Source organism: Solea senegalensis, linkage group LG8, assembly GCF_019176455.1.
Source record: "Solea senegalensis isolate Sse05_10M linkage group LG8, IFAPA_SoseM_1, whole genome shotgun sequence".
Classification (NCBI taxonomy): domain Eukaryota; kingdom Metazoa; phylum Chordata; class Actinopteri; order Pleuronectiformes; family Soleidae; genus Solea; species Solea senegalensis.
In genome coordinates, this window is record NC_058028.1 from 21,218,010 (window position 1) to 21,237,493 (window position 19,484).

At 40.9% G+C, this 19,484-nt stretch overlaps 1 protein-coding gene across 2 annotated transcripts in view; it reads right to left on the reverse strand.

Annotated features, from left to right (window-relative positions):
* The window catches only part of msi2b (musashi RNA-binding protein 2b), a 123,983-nt gene that overhangs the window by 8,784 nt on the left and 95,715 nt on the right, over positions 1 to 19,484 (reverse strand). Inside the window, exons 8-12 of one of the 2 annotated variants that reach the window (XM_044033056.1) lie at positions 12,100 to 12,182; positions 9,195 to 9,309; positions 6,669 to 6,743; positions 4,653 to 4,715; positions 2,712 to 2,915 (exon numbers count right to left, since the gene is read on the reverse strand). In XM_044033056.1, the coding sequence (XP_043888991.1) occupies positions 2,712 to 2,915; positions 4,653 to 4,715; positions 6,669 to 6,743; positions 9,195 to 9,309; positions 12,100 to 12,182 (540 nt within the window). Of the gene's footprint in view, positions 1 to 2,711; positions 2,916 to 4,592; positions 4,716 to 6,668; positions 6,744 to 9,194; positions 9,310 to 12,099; positions 12,183 to 19,484 lie in introns of both variants that reach the window. The other variant, XM_044033055.1, reaches the window with a different exon arrangement.

The window sequence follows — 19,484 nt, forward strand, 5'->3', positions numbered from 1 at the left end:
GTTGAGATGAGAGAAAGCACTCGGAGAGCACAAACCTCCCCCTCGGTAGTTTCCCACGCGGACATGTGAACGTAATCGTTAGAGTTAACTCTATTTCCTGGTCTGCCATCAACAGCGCTATGGCAGGAGGACAATAAATGAGTGTGTTATCACTAATTCTGCCTCCTAAATGATACAGGGACACATCTTATTGTCTGTCATGGGATTTGTTGACACACAGTAAAACTGTTAACATAATAAGGAAATGATCAGGGTTGTGACACCTTTATTAGCCGTGTAATGGCGGACAGTTTAACTCTACGTAATATACGACTCAAGTGCAGCTTAGCATTTTTTTTCTCTTATATATATATATATATATATATAAATCCACTAAATCAAAGGTCAAAAAAACACTTCTCACCTTCATGCTGGTGTTCTGAGCGTTTTGCAGATATGTCAGGCAGTTTATGAATGCTTGGCAAAAATTGCACAGGGGAATTGGACATAACACTCCTCATCTAATCAACACCTGTCACGAGGAGGAGAGCCTTCACACTTCTGCACACCCACATCCCCTTCCCCTCCGTATCTCCTCCTTGCTCCTTTTCCAGTTATCTCTTTTAAATATATGATGGTGATTATCTTGTCCAAAGTAGCAGGGGTATTGGACCTCGCCTGCTGCCTGACAGGCCGGAAATTGCACAGGGTGTACTGGGTAATGTGCGCTAAAACATTTCATGAACTCACATCACCGGGAGGGGAGTAATATCAAATAAGGGAGAAGCTGCAGACCACCATCCATTCTGTGTTTAGAGTCATGTGTTGGAGTAGTAAAAATGTGCGACACCATATATGGCACAGGATACGGCGCAGGCTTCAGAAACTAAAGACATGTAAGAACAAGGAGCTTTTTGTTCACATCGTCACCATTTTTGCTGCCAGTGTTGTTTTTGAATGAAAAACTGAGAAGCCACACAGTTGTACGTACATGACAGGATCTGTGCGATGTTGCTTAAGGTTAAGATTGGAACATTTCTATTTGACCCTTTAACACAGAGCGCATCAAAGACGACACGTTTGCACACTTTGCAGGACTCAGGCAAATGTTATTTTAAATAAGTGTACAACTACAACGTTTTTTCTAAAGAAAACTTTGCTTTTCTTCCATTTAAATTGTTAATACACTATTGTAACATGCAGTAAATTGTTAATAACTGTCAGATATTGACAGTTATTCTGGAAAAATGGGTTAAGCACTTACTCACATGACATTGTCTGGCCCGTTTATGGTTAAAATAAGTCCAGGTGAACATTTTGAGGCTTAGGTGTTAAAGGATTAATAATCAGCGTTCCCACACCTTGGTTGACATCAGATTCAAGGAATTTCCAAGGACTTTCTAGGACCATTCCCCTCAAATTCCTGGACCACATGTGCTGACACAGGTTAAGAATTCAGGGCAACTTGTAAGAGCAGCTTCGCCCGTGGCGTCCACATTTATTGATTTGCAACACGCTCTGCATCCAGACAAGTGATTGTCCTTGGGATCTTTGGCAAATCACTCTATGCAATTTTCTTTGGTGAGTCAGATATCTCTGAATTTGCATTTCCCAGGCATAACATAATTGGCTCTCTCTTGCTTAGTGTTACTCGCTTATTATTCTGCATGGGATCTCACATCAACGACAGAGAGAGAGGGGGGGACAGACAGTGTACGGTGTCCTGTGAAGGCCTAATCTACGTACATCGAGCATTTGCAGGGCGCATGTAAGAGTAGGTGTTCAATTTAACTTCTTTCTTGTACAAAATTCAAGCAATTTCAATGACCCTTAGATGTCTAATTAGGGCCATTTTCAAAAAACCTTTATGGGTCCTGAAAGAAAAATTCATAAACTTTCAAGTAGGGGTGGGACGATACCACATAGTGTCCGATACTGATACCGATATTATCCCGATACAGACATTTCTGAACGTATGAAGCTGTCAACGACACATTTGTGCCGAGTCATTTCAAAGACGTAATTCTCCAACTGTGTAACAAACATTGTTCTCCCGAAAAGAAGAAATAAACAGCCCGAACATGACTCGGCTAAAATGGTTTTGCTGATTTTTTATTTACATTTTTCCAGCCTGTGCATCGTGAAGCACGCGATATATAGGATTTTTTTGGATCGTATCGGATTCTACATTTGTATGCGTCCAATATAATGACCAATAGCGATTCCCATCCCTACTTTTACGGACCCGTGGGAACACTGAACATTGTTTTATAATAATATCAGTAGTGGCCACTGTTTAATAACATATCATTAGTCTAGTGTGGAGAACCAAAAAGGTCACTGTGACCAAAGAAAGCATCATTTAGCCATTATCTGGAGACTTTGTGTGCCATTTATTTCATTGTCCGGAGAATAGTCTGAACAGAAATACTGTAGATTTAATCTCTAACTGGCCAGACTCACCTGGCCGCTATTTAGTGTCTCTTCATTGTATCTTCAACTTATTTTGCACAGAATAGAATCTTCTTCTTATTGTACAAATGTTCCAAAAAAAAAACCACAGCGTGTGAAAACCAACAATTTCTTTCTCTCCACACTCATTCCAGCTGATGATGAGCTGTGTTCTCTGTGGGTTGTGCATGCATGAGCAGCAGCAGCAGCAGCAGCAGCAGCAGCAGCAGCAGCAGCAGCAGCAGCAGCAGCAGCAGCAGCACAGAGACGGAGGTACACACCTGGGTTCTTAAAAGGTTCCGGGCTGTGTAGGTGGTGCTGGAGGGAAGTGGGAGAGTTGCACGCTGAGCTGGCATGACCACTGGGCAGGATTTGAGCAGCAGCCTGGGGCCCCAGGGAGCTGTAATCAGCCAGAGAGTAAGACGCGCCTCCTCGCACGTCACCGCCGGCTCCGGATGCAGAATATAACCCATAATCATGGAATCCTGGGAGAGAGTGGGTTAGGGTGGGTGGGGAAATGTGGGGGTGGTATTCCATTACTGACTTTTATAATAACCTTGAATGATTGTTTTTTAAATGACAGAATTAGGTTATATAATTTCTGTGGAAATGTCTTTCCTGTTACTTATCGCTTTCAAAAGCGGCTACAGTACTTGTGAACCGCAACCATTATATGAAGAAACGTTGCTTCCTTCCTGCGCCACTGAGAATAACTGCTCATACATCCCCGAGGACTGTGCATGAATCCATCCTGACGTTACCCTGCCGCTGAGCTCATGTGCAATTTACTGCACAAATCACAGGATTAAAAGATCCGTTTAAATAAATGTATGTCTCCTGTGTGATAATAAGACATCCTGCAACAGCTGCAGGACAGAAACGACTGCTAAAACACAAGTCACTCGGTTGTGAAGAGTATTTCACGGTTCCTCTCTCTGTTTTGTCTGCTAAAGAATGAATGCAGGCTGCTTTTGGTGTTTTTATCCATAACTTTAATCTGTTCGATCTTTTGTGGTCATTATTTTCACACATTAAGCAAATTAAGGGTCGATACTGACCATGTTATAACCCTTTGGTTTGATGTTGAATGAATCAAAGGTTAAAATCAAATGAAAATATAGCTCTGCAGACACATTTAACATACATATATACTGTGGTTAGACCACATGTCATAAAAAGGAGAAGACATAAGTAAACGTCATGGAAATCTTTCAAAAACTTGTTTAACACTAAAAATGTTATATTATTATTCATTTGGCAAATACCCAAATCCCCCAATTTGTGTCGGCTCACTGGGCTTCTTCTCTGAGAAGTCAGAAATGAATCAAGCAAAACATTCAACAGCTAAAACTAATGTTTCTAAAGTAAATATCTATAATTTGACATCTTAATTAAGAAATGATAATGTGCTCTACTCTTTTTTTCTGTTTTTTTTGTAAAATAGTAAATGTGAAAATTCGTAGATAACAATAATAATTATATTTTAGCATTACAAATATCATACTGGTGCATTAACCATTCCAGAAACACAATTATTAACTGACTAATAAATGAATGAAGTGTTTTTTTTATATATGTATATGTACAGTATATATGTATATATATATGTATGTATATATATATATATATACATATATACACATTTATATATTCAAATTCCCATTATTTAGGTGTGCTCACCTGTAAAATTCAAATTTCAACATGTCATATTGCCTCAAACATATTTGTAATCGTGTATGTGTATTCTACAGTACATGTTAAATATGTACCATACTTTGGAGGTGGCTGGTGATCTTTTGAAGCACAATTTTTTTTTTTTTTACGTTTTATTTTTTAATAAGATATGAGAATTGACTGACCAAAACTCTGTTGGGGAAATTACAATGAGATGAGATCATACACACACACACACTGACGCCACCACATGTGACACGCTGTGAACATGAGGAACATGGGGAGTGAACTTTCAATATAGATGTAATTGAGATCTTACATTTTCTGTTCATGAAATACATTTCGGGTCCTGTTTTTGAACACAACATGTTTTTAACTGCAAAAAACATACGTGTATGCGTGTTGCCAAGAGGCGAAGCAGACCACGTGTGTAGGAAAAGTGAATGGATAGAGTTTCAGGCTACACAGAATACTGACAGAGCGTTTACCTGCCCCTGCGTTCTGTCCGTATGCCATGTAGCTTCCCCCTCTTCCACGGGTTCCCCTACCTGAGCCACGAACTGCTGCTACTGTCGCGGCCGTCACTGGTCCATACGCTGCGGCTGGGAAGCCTGAGAAAAGAGCACAGGACGGGAAACTAATGTTTTATAACTATACATTGCTTAATTACTCTTCATACAAATGCTCTTGTGTCATTTACCCCGTTTTTATCTTGTTCTACTTTCACACCCAAATCACAAAAACACATCACATCTGGGAAATCTCATAGATGCCATGCGCCAAAATTACAAGCTTGACTTTAGAGCAGCGCTCTGTAACTTTTTTTAAGGAATTAAACGTATTTTCTTACATTTATTATTTTTTTTGAAATTGGCATGCTTTGATCATCAACATTTGCAGATTTGCCTGTGTGAAAAGCAATTTCATTTCCTTGGAAAGATGCCTTGGGACACAACACACATCTCTTAATAATGAAAAGCCTTCTCCGCGCAGCATTTCTCAGTATAATACACTGTATGTTTCTTTGATGCATCTCTGCATGTAGATCAAGAGCACAAGTGCGTTTAAAGTGCGTTTCTCTACTGTCACCCAGTTGGTAAGGAAGTGCTCGCTCATTGTGTAAATTGCTGAGTTTTATCTGTAACATTACAAGGCCTCAATCTTAAACTATATCTCTCTCACACTGGGTGCACATTACACAGAATGAGACCCACAAAATAAAAAGCAGTAATCAGTAGTGAAACCCACTGGACCCGGTGTAAACTGGCACATACAGAACACAGAATATCATGTGAATAACATAAAAATAATAACAATGCCAACGCGGCGGGAGAAACTGTAAATCGTAACTGTTGTAATTTACCGTCATAATATTATCCCATATCACATAACACAAGGAAGGGAAGCAAAATGGCTGTGAACATAAGATAAAGCAGTGACAAAGCTGACATTAAATCAGCCTGTAATAAAACAGCGCTGTATTAGAAAGAAGTGGACGACTGAGCAGTTAGAGGCTTCCGACAAACATCCACTGGCATGAGCCGCTGTGTTTGACCTCTGCTGAATTGAGTCTCTGGGAAGAATTATGGGCAATTCTTTGGGAAAAAGATGAGCTCCTTTCTTTCTCAACGGTCGATTGCCAGCCTCCACTGTGAGCCAGTTACTCTAAATCCCTCAACACTACAAAGGGAACAGGGCGGTGGGGGGGGGCGACTTCTTTTCCCCTTTCATATATGAGCGCCAAGGTCATTTCGGCACAATCAGGGAACAACGGGAGAAGTGAAGGAGGTGCAACGAACGGGGGGAGACCAGGGAGAACCATGAGGGATTTATTAAATTGGATGAGGCAGAAATTCAAAATAGAACTAGCGAGACAAATATGTATGCATGAGATTTCTAAGTGTAGTATGTTTGTTTGCTAGTTTGGAGAGCAAATTACGTTAAACACTGAGTGGATTTAAAAAATGCATTTCACTCGCAGTGTGAGAGCAAATCTTTCGTTAATTACAGCTCCATCATTTGGCCAATTGGGCACATCTTTCTTAAGGAGCATTTACACATAATTCTTAGTTTTTGCCCCGTAACCCAGTCGAAACTCATGGTAATTTCAATAATGCTGCCTCTCTTAAGTTGAATGGCAGACACAGTGGAGCAACTCTTTGCCCCTGCAGTTCTACAGCGGTTATGGAAGTGCGACTGCATGTGTTTTGTGGACATGAAAGTGTACAGTCACGGCCTCCTGTCGTAGCCACTGAGGGAGAACAGCGGGAGAATGAGCGACCGTTCATTTCCTTCCACGAGAAACAACGTAAACTAAAAAAAAAAAAGTGTGCTTTAGCTGTTACATTTCATTTGGTCAACAACATGTAAATATGTGTTTCACTTCCTGTGTTTGAAACCCACATCAGTTACTGGGCTGACTTTTGAAAGTGGCTCAGTGTGGCGGACAGGTGTGCATGAAACCTCGCCAGGATATATTACACACACTCAGCTTTGAAGACTCGGCATGTATATGTATATATATATACACTGTATATATGTGTGTGTAAATAAACAGAACTTACCTGGGAACTGGTAGCTATAGCTTGGGGCAAAACCAGTGTAGCCTCTGCCATATGTAGCTACAATGTTTGGATAACCTGGGGGGAATAAAAGGGCAAGAGATGACTTGTCCAAACTTAGACTGACAATATAAATAAATAAATAATAAATAAATAAATAAAATAACCATTTTTCTATCCATACAAAGAGTTGGTTTGTTTTTTTAAAACCACATTTATAGCAATTTGTGTGCCGGTTTCCAGTCAAAAGACCAAAGTTTATAATGTGAGTCTTTTATTAGTGTGACTAAACCCACTTTTTGTCAGGTGTAAGCAAGTGCATATGTCTATCTAGTAATGTTATTTGTTCATCCAGGTGCGAATCTTCACAAGTATTGAAATTATACATGTTGTGATAACAAATGGGTGTCTCTACTGCCCCTCACTGGTCAAACACCAGCTACTGCATTCAAATTTTGCCATTGGCTATTTCAGTTCCCACCATGCTCGTGTCTAATCAATGCTCCTCCCACTTTTTTAAACACAGCAGCTTCTTCAGATTTTTACTAGCAGACCGCGTCCCCTCACTGCTCCGCACTCTCCCTCTCTCACTCGGGTCCCACTTCTCTGGCACTTTCCAAAAAGAGGCATTAGGCGGAGTGTGCTGCAGAAGAGGGGGTTAAGTTCCACTTAAAATGACAAAAATCTGTTTTTCTCATGTTCACGCTGGCAGCCATGTTTGCAGTAAGGGAGACTATTCCTGTCTTTGGGGGAATTCTGACGACAGCGTGCATGGGGACCTAATACAACCACACTGACCTTTAGTCTTTATGATAAAAATGTATCAGGATGATCATGGTGACACAATTAAATTGTATAAACCTAAAGCTAAGTTTTGACATCACCAATAAAATTGGGTCCATACTTTGTCTATTTTCCTCAAATGGGAACATAATTTACAAAACTGACATTGTGTCCTAATGAGGATGACCTGAGTCCACTCACTCCTAACTGATGTTTTACATCTCATAGAGTTCTTTTCACAACCAGTGGCTATTTTACTGGTGATGATATTGGTATTTCCAGACAGACTACACTGAGGAAAGCAAAACAAAAACATCATCTGGGCAGAACCTTTGTCTGACAACTATTGTGTGATTGGCCAGACATTTGAAGTGGGCGTGGTTGACCCTTTAACACCTGACCCTAAAAATGTCTGTCTGGACTTATTTTTTATTTTTTTTTTGCTTATTTTAAGCATAAAAGGATCATAAAATGTCCTATGATCAATTGATTTTGCCAAATGTTCAGTTATTTACAATTTACTGCATGTTAAAATAGTGTATTAAGAATTTAAAATGAAAAAAAACACTGTGTAGGTGTACGCGAACACCAGATTTTGCTAGTCAAATTTGAAATTTAAGCAGTTTGTTTGAGATTTTGTCTCAATGTCCAAAAACAGGCCAAAAAAATGGAGACTATGTACAGGTGTTTTTCCAACTGTTCCTTGGCGCTGATTCGCCAGCTTCCTGCAACAGTGTGAGTGAAATTACCGTAATAACCACAGGTTGGTTTGACTTGATGGTACAAACCATTGCGTAACTACGGTAATGTGTAAAGTCAGTCAGTCAGTCATCATCTAACCGCTTTATCCTCCACCAGAGGGTCGCGGGGGGTGCTGTGCCAATCTCAGCTACATCGGGCGATAGGCGGGGTACACCCTGGACAGTTCGCCAGTCCATCGCAGGGCCACACACAGATAGAGACAAACAACCATTCACTCTCACACTCACTCCTATGGTCAATTTAGAGCAGGGGTGTCAAACATACGGCCCGGGGGCCAGAACCGGCCTGCCAGAGGGTCCAATCCGGCCCACGGGATGAATTTGTTGAAATTTCACACTACGATTACAATCTAAACGTAATGTCAAATGCAATATTTTTCACTTCCAGATACCTGTGACTAAATGTTTGTGCTTTTATAGATCCAGTGTGATGTGTAAATAGTACATTTAGGCATGATATTGTTGAAATTGCACTGAAATGTCATGTTTTGTAAAAATGAAGTTCTTGTTGGTCGTCGGTTATTATGCTATTATTTTACTGGTCCGGCCCACTTGAGATCAAATTGTGCTATATGTGGCCCCTGAACAAAAATGAGTTTGACACCCCTGATTTAGAGTGTTCAATTTACCTAATCCCCACATTGCATGTTTTTGGACTGTGGGAGAACCCACGCACACATGGGGAGAACATGCAAACTTCATGCAGAAAGGCCCTTGTTCCAACCAGGGCTCGAACCTGGGTCTTCTCGCAGCAAGGCAAGAGTGCTAACCACTACACCACCGTGTGGCCCTAATGTGTAAAGTGTGCTTGCATTTACGAGTTTCTCGTAAAGTATGAAATGTTCTGGCCAGAACTAACTTTGGTTTTGTTCTTGCCACCACGAGAAAAGGAACAAATTCTACTGTTCTGTGAGTATGTACAGGTCTTAAGACTCTATTAATAATAATTAATATACAGTCTACAACAAGCTGCGTGCGTACTTACTTAGCATACCCATGCCCAGCATGAAGGCCTCCATCGTGTATGGTAAACCCCTGGCCCGACCTCGTGTCCCCGGTGGAAACATCACTTCCTTAGGCTGGGCCTTTTTGCATTCTACCTGTGAGTATGGACAACAAAGACAGTTATGGCTGCAAGCAGTATTGATCCAACAACAACACTGGGCTGGTTGATGCAGCTTCACACCTGCATGACTGAGTAAGACACAACAAGACATTTCTACAGCATAACAAACATTAAAACTTCATTTTAGGGGTGTTGGCAGGAAAGAGCCTTTTAAACTGTCACTTTAGTCCACTTGTTCCCACTGTACAAACTTTACTCAACGCATTAAGACCCAGTATGAATGTGAGCCACGGCTGTGATTGCGGTCTATATTTCATAACCTTCCTCTGTTTCTCTTTTCTTGCCTGTTGGCGTTAACAATGCCTGCGCTTCCCCCTGCAGCCCAATTTAAACCAGGCCAGTCAATGACTGTTATGGAAGGAGGATTGTGGCGGCAGGTTCTCTGTGGGGACATATTGACTAAAGTAAAGAAACCATGGTCAGCACTATTGAGCTCCCCAAACAATAAACGCATGTGATGTGCTATCATGTGAAAATCAATAGCTAGTGTGCGCACGCTTCTTCCTCCAGGTTGTTTTGATGAAGGCAGTGGCATGCTGACTCAGTGACAATAATGAGAGCGGTAGAATAAGAGCTCACATTGACAGCGGCATGGATTCATTGTATCATTAAGAAGAGGAGAGAGAGAGAGAGAGAGAATGTGTGGAATTGCGATGTATGCAGAAGAAATGATATCCCTTTGACTAACGCTGAGAGACAGAGAGAATTGTATGTATTTTGATTCTTTTAGTTCTTAATTGTCGGATATTAAACAGATATTTCTCTCGGTGGTACACGTCTGTCTTTGTGTGCGACACGTTCATGTGATATTTATGGATTTTGGATTGTATCAGATTTCTCTATCTCTGCTATCCTCCCCAGTCATTTTGATCGGTATTTATTGAACAGATACCGACACTGAATATTCGAGTTAGAGGGAGGACAGCACAGAGCGACACTTAATCAAAGTTTTTTAGACAATCTGAGACGGTTAAAAAACACGGTTTCAGCTGCCAGCGGCACACTGACAGGAAAAAAAAGAGGCGAGAGTTTGACACGAGTGATCCATGATTTAGAACGGAGGCAGGTGATGTAACATGACAATGATGGACAAACTGAGACAAGGAAAAAGTAGCCTATAGAGTGAGTGAGTGAGTGAGTGAGGGGCATGATTCCCCTGACATCTCCCTGAATAAAGATCCTGAAATAACTGTCAGACAGAGACGACCGCAGCACTGACGCTGTCGTGCCAACACTTCTGGACCTCACACAACATTCTGAAGAAAAAGGGGTTTGAGTTTTCAGCCTCACGTCGCAGTCTCCATCAGCTCGTTTCCGAGTGAGGTTCACTCGCACGTGCGCTGCGGAGGCATCGACTGAACCGCTGCAGGGTCACGCGCTTGCTGAACTACATTGCTTCTCTCTCCCCTCGTGTTGCTCGTGTAATGGAGGAAGTTACTGCGGTCCCAATTTTCAAAACATGCCACCCACAGGCATTTTTCTGAAACGCGGCGCTGAACTTATAACCACGTGTTACACTTGTGCTCATGCACACACGCGCTTTAAAACATTCCGTGACTGTCCCACTGTTCAGGGGAAGATTGAAAGTGAAAGTGTGTCAGCTTGAGAGCAGTATTTGAGTCACATCAGCAGAGAAATAACACACAATATACACATGTTAAATATCTACCAAAAAAGAGAGAGAGAGTGAGCAGTTATTACCTTGGCTGAAGCTTGTTGCTTATAACCTTGTTGCTTTGCTTCACTGTACAAGGATAATTATTCGACTCCAACTATTCTTCTCCTCTCGTCAAGATGTTTTGAGAGGATAGTGAGGCTTTTTAGGTTTTTTATATTTATTATTTTAGTAGCTGCAGGTTGTTGCTCTGGTCTACAGTAGAGCCCTGCACGGGACCATAGTATAGGATTAAATATGTTTATATGCAATGAATAAATAAAAACCAATGCAACAAAAATCTAGAGTAAACTGAGGCCAAAAACGAATCAGATGTTCAAATATCTGTGCGGCTATAAAAGCAATACACAAATCTAAGTGCAAAATATCACATTATTATGAACAGCTTCAAAACAGATTTTCAAAGAAATACATTCAGACGAATACAATAAATAACTCAAAATAAGGTACGCTCGAATTGAAGCCCGCAAGCTTCGACAGCGCAGAGCGGCGTTCTTTGTGAAATTTCCAGTCCAATCTCAGTTGCGCTCTCTATCCTGCCAACAATCCCGCGGGATCCCGGTCCCAATGCAGGGCTCTACGCCGAACCAACACATGAACAGGTTTTGCAGCCTGCAAATTAAACATGAAATGGTGAATAAACTTGCCGCGCCATTGTCATCAGTAAAAGCCAGTATTTCAAATTTAGCACGTTTCCTTGATCTCTGATGACACGTCATTCGTTTCATCACTTAATATTACTGAGTTGTTAAATATAGCCCGGCTAATCTAATCTATGCTTAAAGATTACACCTTCCAAACAGCTCTCAGACAATCCCGACTGTCCAACTGTCAAACTTTGTGTCAGTGTGATGGTCTTCACGGAATTGTTTAGGGTTAGCCATGAACTGGGATAGGGATAATGCTCTAAAAAGAATGGAAGTCAACGCATTGTCCTAAGAAGAATAGCTGCGTTAAACTCTCTCTCTCTCAGTGTGTGTGTGTTCCCAGTATCAGTTTCCTACATCATTTTCAAAGCCACACTGGGGGAAATCAAATATTAATCCTGATCTTTCTCCAACAGTCTGAAATGAGATGGGAGCCACTCACCATTTTATTATTGATTTCATGAAAATGGATCTCGCAGACTTTCTCCACCACATCCTCAATTTCAAATGTTACAAAGCCAAAACCTGCAGAGAGAAGAGGGAGGGATGGAGAGAATAATGGGAGGAGAAGAGAGAGACAATAGGCAAGAAATAGAAAAAAGAAAGGGGAGAGGGAGGGGGACGGGGGTGGGGTGGGGCGGGACACTTGGTCATAATTCCACAAGCACGATCCATTTACAGCTGAGAACACTCATTTCTATTCATTACGAGGTGGAATTGGAACCTGTCACCTCACACAGAGCTTTGTTTCCTCAGGTTCACTTTGTTTTTAAGTTAGAATGATGCACATCTCAGAAGTGAACTTGAATGTTTTTGGTTTGAAGCACAGACTATGTATGAAAATGTACTTATTCTCCCAGCCCAGAGATTGAAGCCAACACAGAAGTGTCTACAGCCTGTAGTCTATCCAATAGCCACCAGGGGGTGACTCCATTGTTTGTTTGTTTTTGTGTACCTTTCTTTCAAGTTTCAACAAAGCAGCCCTCAAACTATGAACTCTATAAATAATAATTAAGGCTCTCAAAAAAGGTTGACATAATATTATGCTGCTGTTTGTCAAGGTTCTGACCACGTTTGAGGCTGATGTGGTCAAACCATGAAGGAGTACAGCCAACATGTCATTTCCTGTTTCCAGTGTGTGGCAATTCTTCTTATTAAACTTCCATGACACTGTGCGCACATTATTCAGTGTGTAAATGAGCTTAAATAATAGATTATATTTGCATACAGCTCAGGGCCGGGCAATTCACCTTAAGCATAGCTCACAAGAACTGGCAGTATCTAAAATTGGCGCCTATGAGCCAATAAACCCCTGGAGATGCATACAAACTAAACGCTTTCTGACAGACAAACACACAATTTCATGTGTAAACGTGTGCGAGAAATGGGGGGGAAAACATTTTAGAAACTGTAGCTGCGACACAACTAACTCAATAAGTCGATTGGCATGCATCCATGAAGTGTGTTCCCTTATTTACACATCCTCTTAATCAAAAACAATAAAGGAGGCAGTGGAGGAAGGGAGGGGAAGGAGAGGAAACACAGATAAGCTCTTTAGAAACAGGAACCCTTGAAAAGTAAATGAGAGCGGACAGGGAAATCGATTGAGGCAGCAAGCCATCTCACTACATTGTAATGAGCAGAGTGAAATACGTTAAGCAGACTGATGGGCTGGGAGAGAAACACACAAGGTGAATAGGGAGGCGAGAGGAGAACCAGAAAAGGCCTCCTCTGATCGGCTGGCTCTGACAGGTTAGAAAAAAAAAGAGGTAATGAAGGGATTATATGTCTGATGTATGGCTGCATTATTACACAGGACTTAAAGCACAATGTGGATGCTCAGGCATCTTTATCACTTCACTTACAGGGGACATGTGCAGTCGAACACCGTTGAACAGTGACAGATGCAGGAGTGTGCGTGTGTATGTAGGCAGGCAATTTTTAATTTCCAGCATTAGTTCCAATGTGGAGCCACACAGGGGAGCAAGTGGCTACCACTGATGTCTCACAGCAAGAAGGTCGCTCGTTCGCATCCCTGTCTGGGCCTTTCTGTGTGGAGTTTGCATCTTGTCCGTGTGTGTGTGTGCGTGAGAATTCTCTGGTTTCCAAAAATAATGCTTATGTATATATATATATATATATACACATATATACATATATATATATATATTACAGCCATAAATCATAAACAGTATATATTATCTATAGCATGCACTCAAATACCTAAATATTCAAAAATGTAGATTAAAGCCAAGATTTGCATTTTAAGCAGGACATATAAGTATTATAAGTAATAAGTATATCAGACTAGCGTGGGGATCCCAGACAGTTGTTCCTTTCTTTTAGAAAGTATTGGAAATGTTTTATTAATGTGACGGTGACAACAATTTCTTGATTCAAACATTAAATAAAGGGATGCTAATTGTGAATTTTGATGCCTTATACCAAAGAGATGAGGAAAAAAATTGCACACATGAATGGAAGATTAGTGTGAAATAGTATACATCTAACAAGGTTTAACGAGTTTGTTTGAGACTAAAAATCTGAATGTTCTGCTTCAGAGTTGTAATCCTGTGTTTCCTTGTCCAAGCAAACATTGACATTACTCGCTGTAACTGTAATTGCAAAACTGGCAAGTGATTTGCCTTTTTTGCACAAATTGAGTGCCTCCAAAGTGGGATTCTCAGTAAACGGTGCTCCACGGTTTGAGCAGCAAACAAACAATTCAGTAACTCAAGAGCGGCCAACACAATATCTGCAAAATAACTGTTTATTTCCTATTCCCAACAAGCCCCCCCATTGTTACATTTCAATTCAGGGATTATGGTTTTGCAAACTAACAAAACACTACAATAAAAGGGTCAAAGCAAAAAAAATAAAAAATAAAAAAATAAAAAAATTGATTGTTGGGTTTCCAGAAGATGGTGGTGGAAGTAAAACTCCTCACAGCCACCCACAGATTCTATCAAAAATGATAAACCAACAAACCCAAACCCAAAAGCAGTGGTGTAAGTGGAAGTCCATAAATGAACCGCAAAAGAAGAAACACACTTCAAATGCAGACTCAACACAGATTTCCACTTAAAAACCTAAACTACAGAGAGTCAAAAGGAGTGGACTCTCCAGAGACTAAAAAAACAACTGAACAGGGAAACGTCAAACTTCTTATAACTTCCCCGCCAGACTAATTGGCCTCAGCTGTGCGAGGAGAACACAGGTACACCCCATAGCTCCTGATTAGCAAGGAAACCTGTGATCAAGTCTCTGAATCATACATACATACATACTACTACTAATAAATCATTTTGATTCATATAGTGCTTTCAAATGGCGCTCGGAGACGCTTTACATATGTTTAAAAGTGGACATCAAATGCTCTTTTCAGACCCCACCATGCTACATTCCTACGGGATCCAGCGAACTGGATCCGAGCTGATCTTGAATTTTAGATTTTAGGGGGCCTGTTTTTTGGTCTCACAGGGACACATAGACAAACATCCACACTCACACTCACACCTACTGTGTCCAATTTGCCTACTCCCAAAATCTGCATGCGTTTGGACGGTGGGAGGAAACCGGAGAACGGAGAAGAGTGCTAACCACTACACCAACCGCGTGGCCCTTTTTGGAAATTAGCAGTTGTTAAATATCACCTTAATAATAGAGAAGATGTGGTAGAAACAGGACAGGATATTCTAAATAATAATAATATATTCTAAATAGGATTCTTGACTCTAGGTAAGATTCAAATATCACCCCTAGTTTCCTATTGCTATGCTAAGATAAGAGTGTAGTCACATATATGTAAATATAACTTTCATTTATTGACTTGTGATGTTTTGTCCATATCTTATGATCGATGCTAGATCATGTCCAGGCCAGTAGGGGGAGGTAGAGGAGCTGGCAATACTTGTCATCTCGTTACTGTACTTTCAGAGAGCAACCTGCCTGGCAACAACACGTTTCATTACATCCTCAACAAAGTTAGTTTTTACGTGTCACAACCTAACTGAACGTTAACTGTATCTTGGTCTTTTTTGTCATACTGCATGCAGTTGTGTGAAATTAAAAAAAGCATCATCTTGGACGGGATGTTGCATGCGGAGGACTTTTTTGTTACATTGCTGTGGAGACAAGAAAACAACAACGACAGCATCGCTGCAGAGGTGCAATCTGAAAACACCAGGCAGCAGCAGCAGCAGCAGCAGCAGCAGCAACATGACAAATCATTACGCCACTAAATGACTTATGACAGTGATGCTTGGCTTGGTTCATTACATCCAACAAATGAGGAGTCCAGTCAGCTCAGTGAGCAGATGTGGCTCACTGGCTAATGCACCCGAGAGCTGACCTCAGAAATGACACTGTTCCACATAACTGCAGAGCACAGCTGCAGGAGCAGGCTGGTTACACTTCTTTATTTTGCTCTCAACTTGATTTGTTTGGTTTTACTTTAATGCAGACTATAACATTTTACAAATTCATAATGTCCCCACCAAAGTAATGCCAGAGACCATTTATAAAAAAGTGGACATAATCTTACTGAACATTTGCAGTTTGACTGGCACCATGTTAGTTTTTGAAACCGGTGATTCACAGATGTCACCTGCAACCAGGCACCTATTGGATGATACTAGCTAATATTAATAATAATAATTTGTTTATTTATTTCAACCGTGACCCATCCCAAAAAATTTTTTTTAATGCAATTCACTCGCCCCGCAGTTTATCCGTGGTGTTCGCGGGTGTAACTGCTAAACCGTGCATCTCTACTAGCTAATCAATCACACTGGTGTGAACTCATTTGTACTAGAAGTGGATTCCATTCCAAATAAGGCCATAGACTTCCATTCTTATGGAAGTCTATGGCCCATGTTGTCTGTGATCGGGATTACAATCGGATAGCACCTGACCACTTGTAACTACAGGTATAAATAAACCCAAGGACGGATTGTAATCCAATCTGTTAAATCAGATTGAACAGAAGTGTAAATGCGATGTATTTGGTGGCTCCGAGCACAGCTAACGTGACAGCGTTGACAAAACTGCACTTTCATCGATCGAATTAACCGTATACATTTTATACTCTGTAACTGTAGACAAAGCAGTGCCAAACAGTGTGTCCCATAAGGAGGTGTTTCACCTGTGCCCAACTGTCCCCGCCTCCTGATAACTTCCACTGTTCTGTTCATTGACCCAGTTTGACCTCCGGTTTCTATTGATCTTCCTGATTTGTGCCAAGCCTGTTTACTTACATTAACCCTTTGACACCTAAGCCTCAAACTGTCCGCCTGGACTTTTTTAATTTGTTTATTTTAACCATAAAATGGCCAGAAAATGTCCTGAAAGTAAGTGCTTTTGCCTTATTTTTCCAGAATAACTTTCAATATTTATTTTGATAGTTATATAGTTATGTGCATGCATGTTCAAATGGTGTATTAACAATTTAAAATGAAAAAAAACCAATACGTTTTGTTTAGAAACAACACTATAGTTGTACACGAACAGCAGATTTTGTGTGTTAAATAAGACATTTCAATAGTATAACACATATTTAAAATAACATTTGTTTCAACGTCCAAAAACCATTATCCAACTCTCTCCTCTCTGGTGACAAAGATGCTGATTCACCAGCTTCCTGCAACAGTGCAAGTAAAATGACCGTAATAACCACATGTTGACTTTGACGTGTAACTTCTCAGCTTTCAGAAACTGCTGGAATTTTTCCGATAGCACAAACTGTCACATAATGGTGGTAATGCAAAGTGCGCTTGCGCAAAAGTGTCGTCCGTGATACGCTTGGTGTTAAAGGGTTAATAACGCCACCAAATGTGTGTTCTCATTACATAACTATTTAAACACTAAGATGAACATCTTCCGCACAATACTCCCAGTTTACTTTGTGTTAAGCTGACATCATCAAGTTCATTTTCATCCTAATATTTGGATAAACCAGGAAGTCAAAGTAAGATCCAGTCAGTCTTGTTGTGGTTTTGCTCACAATAAGCAAAACCAAAGTAAAACTTTTCTCTCAGTTGTTTCTCACAGTGTCTCCTCCATCTGTCCATCATAACTGCCCTCCCTCACCATTTGACAGAGAGGCTAATTGAATGCTGTATGGAGTTTGAGCAACATCCATAGTGACAGATTTATGCTTGCCAAAACACACACACACACACACACGCACACAGACTTGTGCAGCATTCTCAGACACTCACAGACATAATGCATTCCTTACCGCTTTACTCTAACCTTAACCACCACAACTAAATGCCTAAGCCCAACCCTTGACAAAAACCCAAGTCTATCTCCGACTCTAAAACCAAGTCTTAACCCCCAAAAAGCCCTTTATAGTTGAGAGCGCCAGCCAAAATGTCCTCACAAAGGTAGGTTTGAATTAAAACTATTCCCACAGCCTGCTACACCCCCTCACCCCCACCCCCTAAAATCACCCGTCTCTCTTCCAGCTATTTTCTTCTCGTCTTCTTTCTCTCCTCCAATAACACACTAATGTGATTACACTGGCATCAAAACAATTTGGGCTTTAATTACACACGACACATCAAGACGAAAACCATGAGAGGATTTCCCCCAAGAGATCACTAGGCATGACCAATGAAACAGGGGTGAGCAGTTGCGGGAGGTGGCTAAGACAGACATTCTGTGAAACAGAGGTAAACAGAGGGCGATCAAAGTAAGATAGAGGTGGCTGAATGATTGAATGAACAAGACAGACAGGGTGAAAGAGAGAGAGCCTTTCTAATTAGATGATAGCAGAGCTCTCAGACAGAATTTAATGGCAATCTATGTGTGACAGATGAGACGCAGGAGTCTGTGGATGCTGTTATCTCTACGTTTCTGTGGAGCTCTCCTCTGCCACACATTCTCACTCCTGAATATCAACGGTGTGGTTGCTGATTAGCCCTGACGATTTTTGGATGCAAGAGGAGCTCTCACAGGAGACTTTAACAAATGTATATATATGTGATTACAAGCGTCTTACCAAGAATGATGGAGTAGGAGCTCCTAATCATTTTAGGACTTTACAGAGTTATCTCTCTTGTACATATTAAGCACTACAGACAATAACAATGAACACACAAAGACAGCTCTGCCTGCATGTGCTAACAAAAGAGGAAATATGAATAATCTTTCTTGTATGTCCCACTTCAACCGTTAAAGTCCTCACATGAAGTATTAGAAAAAGTCCAACTTTAATCTTAAGCCTGGGTCATGCCCTCCGAGTTCCTTGTTTGTGGAGAGCCACTTTGATTTTGTGCATACTAAAATCGCCCACATAATCTCAAGCAAAAATCGATGGGTCCCATCTTCTTCATTGTCTCTCTTGATCAAAACAAGAGTGCATCACCAACTGGACTAGAAAGCGTTATGTTTCAAGGACTAAAACTGTAGGTGTGGATGAGGTAACAGACACTGGAAGCTAGCAGCCATCAGACCAAGTGGACACGCATTCAATAAAAGTATAACCCAGATACTCGTGGTAAGACTCAAAGCCAACATGAGGATGCAAAGGCAAAGTGAGACTGAGATGAAAGAATTGATCATGTGCAGTGGAGATTTGTGGATCTCACACTAAACAAAAGGTTGGCCCAGAAACAAGGGGTCATAATGGAAAAAAAGCATGTTTACCCATAAGTCGTGTTCCCATCATGGTACAGTAATGGTTTGGAACGGTCATCGGGCGACACAAAAGACGACAACACAATGGAGGACATCCAGCAGCTCGTTTTTTCCTGCTTGCTTTATGGCTGTTTGTCTCAATAAGACGTCAAGCTTTGCATGAGACTGCGGGTGTTGAAGAAACGC